This window comes from Hermetia illucens, chromosome 3 (genome assembly GCF_905115235.1).
Source record: "Hermetia illucens chromosome 3, iHerIll2.2.curated.20191125, whole genome shotgun sequence".
Taxonomy (NCBI): Eukaryota; Metazoa; Arthropoda; class Insecta; order Diptera; family Stratiomyidae; genus Hermetia; species Hermetia illucens.
In genome coordinates this window covers 77,135,527-77,140,685 of record NC_051851.1, presented here as the reverse complement: position 1 = coordinate 77,140,685, position 5,159 = coordinate 77,135,527, and the positions used below count along the sequence as shown (strand labels likewise).

At 36.9% G+C, this 5,159-nt stretch overlaps 1 protein-coding gene across 1 annotated transcript; it reads left to right on the top strand.

Annotated features, from left to right (window-relative positions):
- Positions 1-1,826: 1,826 nt before the first annotated feature.
- Positions 1,827-3,813, top strand: LOC119652048. Its single transcript, XM_038055984.1, has 3 exons — positions 1,827-2,884; positions 2,960-3,728; positions 3,787-3,813. The coding sequence occupies exons 1-3, from the start codon at positions 1,827-1,829 to the stop codon at positions 3,811-3,813; spliced, it is 1,854 nt and encodes a 617-aa protein (XP_037911912.1).
- The last annotated feature ends 1,346 nt before the right edge of the window (positions 3,814-5,159 follow it).

Sequence of the window (5,159 nt, the reverse complement as noted above, 5' to 3'; positions counted from 1 at the left end):
GGGCATTTCAGGTAACCACGAGCGATGGTGCGTAGGTGTGATGGAAGCGCGGCTGCCAAGGGGTGAATAGTAACATATAATAAATTTCACGAGCGGAAAATAAAAACAAGTGTTAATTATTTCAACGGAACGGAATCTTTAGATTTACACTTAGACTTCCTAATGAAAAGTGGATCATACTGTACCAGTTACTAGTAATTCCTAATTCGCATTAGATTCTATTACATAAGGTATGTTTAGAGTATAACAGTATTGGTAAAGTAAATTTCATCGTCATCATCAACAGTGCAACAACTGATATCCAGTCTATGATTGCCTTAATAAGGAACTGCAGACATTTTGACCGAGGTCCACCAATGCGATGTTCCTAAAAGCTATTTGGCGTCCTAACCTACACCATCGCTCCATCTCAGGCAGGGTCGATATCTATGGAAGAAAAAGAAAATGAGGCAGTTTCTTTTTCTTCCATAGATATCGCCCTTATAGACTTTCCGGACTGGATCATCCTCATCTATACGTATTAAGTGACCCGCCCACTGTAACCTGTTACGCCGTATTTTATCCACAACGTGACGTCCTGGTACCGCTCATAAATTTCGTCGTTATGTAGGTTACGGAACTTTGGACCTTAATTTTAGTATTTGCTAGCTCTTCCAGGAGTTTCAACCACTACACTCCATGTTGATGGCGACAGAACCCGTTTCTCTTTTTGCCAATAGAATTGATACCTGCTGGTGCGTCTACTTGCCCGTTTCTAAACACTTTTAATACTTTCTCCGTCCAGATTACCATTGTGCCGCTGAGTTCTAACTGCGATCTAAGGCGTTCTGTTTTCCTTTATGCGATGTATTGGCGAAAGCGCCTTTCATATACGACATTGTATACAGAACCATTTATTTGCTGTTGGCCTGGAAGACTTAGATTGAGAACGATCCTTTTTACCCGCAGTCTGAGTACAAGTAATAGCACAATATAAATATTTAGGGTATACATATAGAATAAATATTATTGGGTGCAGGCATAATGTATTTTATATTGCCTGTACCATAGTTGTAGACATATTCTTATCTTAAGATAATAACAGGACCTTGTTCGAAGAACGCATCTTGTTTTGTAACATGTGTGAACGGGCCTGATAATAAAAATGGTACAAGCATAATGTTATTTATATTGCTTGTACCCTATTTCGTAAGAAATGTGTCTTCATTAATGAAGACACTTTGACCTGCGCATTGTAAAATGCAATATGGACATGTGCGCGACACATGATAAAGATAAGATAATGTTTACAAGATAGGTTACTTTGTAAGAAATAGTGTAAGTAGTCTTTAGTCTAATTTGGAATTTAATATAGAATGGTCATACGATCCTTCCCAAACGGACTCAAAGTGAATTTTATTTTAATTGGCGCCCAACGTGGTTTGAACCACAATCTTTAATCCTTGTATAAGGAGTCGGTATTAATTTCGTAAAAAAGTGTGTGAAAATTTAGTTATATAAATGTTCACGATCGTGCGAATTTAAAACGAAACAATAATCGAGTGAAGCGGCTGGCAGCGGAGTTTTCAGACGTACCTACATATTGCAACAAGTGACTGTGACTGGGTGAACGAGATATCTAATCAAAGCGTATCGAATCAACTGGTGGCGTGTGTCTAACTTGCAAACAGATATGAATATCTGTACGAGTATTATGTATGTACAATTAATTTAAAAACATCCTAATATATTAAATTGAGAAATTTAAGCTTAAAAAGGGCCGATTACAGGGTTAACCGAATCGACAGTTTAAATTTTTTAAATCTCTTAGAAAAAAAGTAATAGAAATGTCTTTATCTGCCGAAGCTATTTCGAATATGATTGAAAGGGTTAACCTTTCATTAGCTGTTCAGCTTAGGAAGGAATTTCAAGACGCAATTGCGGAATTGAAATCTCAGCCAGGTCCGTCAACTCAAGGGAGTGACATTCACAGTGTTGTTTCTCAGTTAAGGCAGGAATTTCATTCTACCATACAGGAACTGCGAGCGTCAGCACCACCTGTTGAAAAACAGAGTGATATTAATGTGGTTGTTTCGCAATTAAGGGAAGAATTTCAGTCTTCTTTGCAGCAACTGAAGACACCAGGTCCTTCTGTACAGAGGTATGAGGAAATTGCCATCACAAGTAGGGTTGTTGGTGGTAATATGAGGCTTGACTTACCAAAATCAATGCACGAGTTTAGCGGTGTTATGGATAAGTATCCATCATGGCGACAGTCAGCCAAAGCTGCAATAAAGCCGTATCAACCATATGTTGGTTCTGACATATATTATCAAGCTGTTGCTATTATCCGCAACAAAATAACTGGTTCTGCTGATATGGTTTTATCGTCGTTCAGTACACCACTGAATTTTGACGCTATATTGGCTAGATTGGACCATACGTATTCCGATAAGAGACCACTGTATTTACTCGAGCAGGAATTGTCTACTCTTAGACAAGGTCGTTTTTCTATTCCACAATTTTATGATATGGTAGAAAAACAATTGACTTTAATAACCAATAAAGCTATTATGCAATATGGTGATGAAAGCGTAGTTTTGAAATCCTTGAATGAAAAGTATAGAGACGACGCATTGCGTATTTTCATTTCTGGTATTAAAAGACCTATCGGTGATACTCTCTTTGCGAGTCAACCAAAGGATTTACCATCTGCCTTGGCTCTCGCACAGGAACTAGAGTCTAACAGACAACGCTATAATTTCGCCGCTGCTTTTGCTAATTCGAACTCTGATAGGGAACATACGAGTAATTTGGGTAAAAGTCCACATTATAAAGTGGTTAACAAAACTACCCGAGATGAAGCTCAATCTCCACCTGAACCAATGGATGTAGATCCATCAACGTCTCGATTTAGACAAAATTCGGGAAAAAATAATAATTTTCGTTCGAAATCATCAAACAATAATTTTTCAAAAAGACATCAATTGAACACATTCCGGGTAGAGAAATTAAAGGATAGTTCTGTTGTAGACATTTTACAATCAAAAGCATGTCTTCCATACGTTCAACACACTTTGTTAAACGGTGAGAAAATTAAACTTCTTTTGGACACAGGTGCCGAAAGAAACTATGTGAAAAATCTTCCATTTCTAGTTGGTGTATCTAAATTAAAAAACGATGAATTTGATGTACATTCCATTCATGGGGAAACACGTATCACCGCGAAATGTCAGATAAGCATTATGGGACGTACTTCTGATTTTTATGTATTGTCTGAAATAAATGATATGGATGGAATTATAGGTTACAGATTTCTAAAGGAAATCAATGCAATGATTGATGTCACTGGTAGTAAACTTTATTATATAGGTGGAATTCAAGAGGTTTTTCCTTCTAATAGCACACAAATAAATCTCCTACAGGATTTAGATTACAATTCTATTCCTGAGGAAGGTGTAGACGGGTTTAAGAAAATCGTTACGGAAAATCAAAAAGCATTTGCTGATCCAAATGAAGCATTGCCTTATAATACTAACATTGTGGCTACGATTAAAACTACCACTGACGAAGCAATATATTCAAGGAGTTACCCATACCAGATGACGGCAACTAAATTTGTAAATTCTGAGGTTGAAACTATGCTACGTGATGGTATAATCAGAAAGAGTTCTTCTCCTTATAATAACCCAATTTGGGTAGTTAATAAAAAGGGTGTAGATGAAATGGGAAATCCTAAACTACGTCTGGTAATTGACTTTCGAAAACTAAATGCGAAAACTGTTTCGGATAAATATCCTATTCCAGATACTTCAGTTATATTGTCGAATTTAGGAAAATCCAAGTATTATTCTACTTTAGATTTAAAGTCAGGTTTTCATCAAATCTTGTTGTCAGAAAAAGATCGTAAGAAAACGGCGTTTTCCGTTAATAATGGCAAATACGAATATTGTCGAATGCCATTTGGTCTGAAAAATGCTCCGAGTATCTTTCAGAGAGCGATCGATGATGTATTAAGGGACGACATAGGAGTCCGTTGCCACGTTTACATTGATGACGTTATAATTTTTTCTTCCGATATTCAGAGTCATTTAAAAGATATTGAAATAGTAATAAAAAAGCTTCGAGATGCGAATATGCGCATTTCATTGGGAAAATGTAATTTTTTCAAAACGCAACTCGAGTTCTTGGGTTTCGTTGTATCTGAAAATGGTTTAAAAACTGCAGATAGCAAAGTAAGTGCTATTCTTAATTTCAAAGAGCCAACTACTATTAAGGGCCTTAGATCCTTCTTAGGATTATCGGGTTACTATCGACGGTTTATACGTGATTATGCAAAAATTGCAAAACCTTTGACTCAATTATTGCGAGGAGAAAATGGTAATGTTAGTGCAAAAAAGTCAGAAAAAAAGAAAATTACATTGTTGAAAGATGCTCAAGATGCCTTCAACAAGTTAAAGCAGATTTTAGTATCAGAGGACGTTACTTTACGTTTTCCGGATTTCAGCAGACCATTCGAGCTCACAACTGATGCCTCATCGGTAGCAATTGGTGCTGTGTTATCTCAGGACAAACATCCGATTACTTTCGTATCACGAACGCTTAGTGCGACTGAGCAAAACTATGCGACCAATGAGAGAGAAATGCTTGCCATAGTATGGGCATTGCAGTCTCTTAGAAATTATCTCTATGGAGTAAACAATCTTCACATTTATACCGATCATCAACCACTAACATTCGCGATATCTGATCGAAATCCTAACACCAAGCTAAAGCGTTGGAAAAGCTTTATCGAAGAATTCACACCGACTTTTCATTATAAGCCTGGGTCTCAAAATGTTGTCGCAGACGCGCTATCTCGCCAGTATATTCAGAATCTTACTGGAAATGGTGAATCTAGCGGAAATTGCTATAACAGTGAGGTATCCCTATCTCACGTCATAAGGACAGTGTCAACGCCTATAAATTGCTTTAAAAGTCAGATTATTCTTTCGGTGGGCAAGGATCTAAAAGTAACAACAATTAGATTGTTTAATGGGTACCTACGTCACGAAATTGATTTTTCGAACACCGAAAGTCTATATTCAAAGTTAAAGGAGATAGTTGACGCGAAGGTAGTTAATGGAGTCCACTGTTCTTTGGAAATTCTTGGAAAAATACAGAATGATATTATCAATCTG

Coding starts and splice junctions, on each gene's coding strand:
- LOC119652048 (XM_038055984.1), top strand. CDS start 1,827: ATGTCTTTATCTGCCGAAGCTATTTCGAATATGATTGAAAGGGTTAAC. Junction 2,885..2,959: donor ATGGATGTAGATCCATCAAC/GTCTCGATTTAG, acceptor TTTTTCAAAAAG/ACATCAATTGAACACATTCC. Junction 3,729..3,786: donor GAAATCCTAAACTACGTCTG/GTAATTGACTTT, acceptor ATCCTATTCCAG/ATACTTCAGTTATATTGTCG.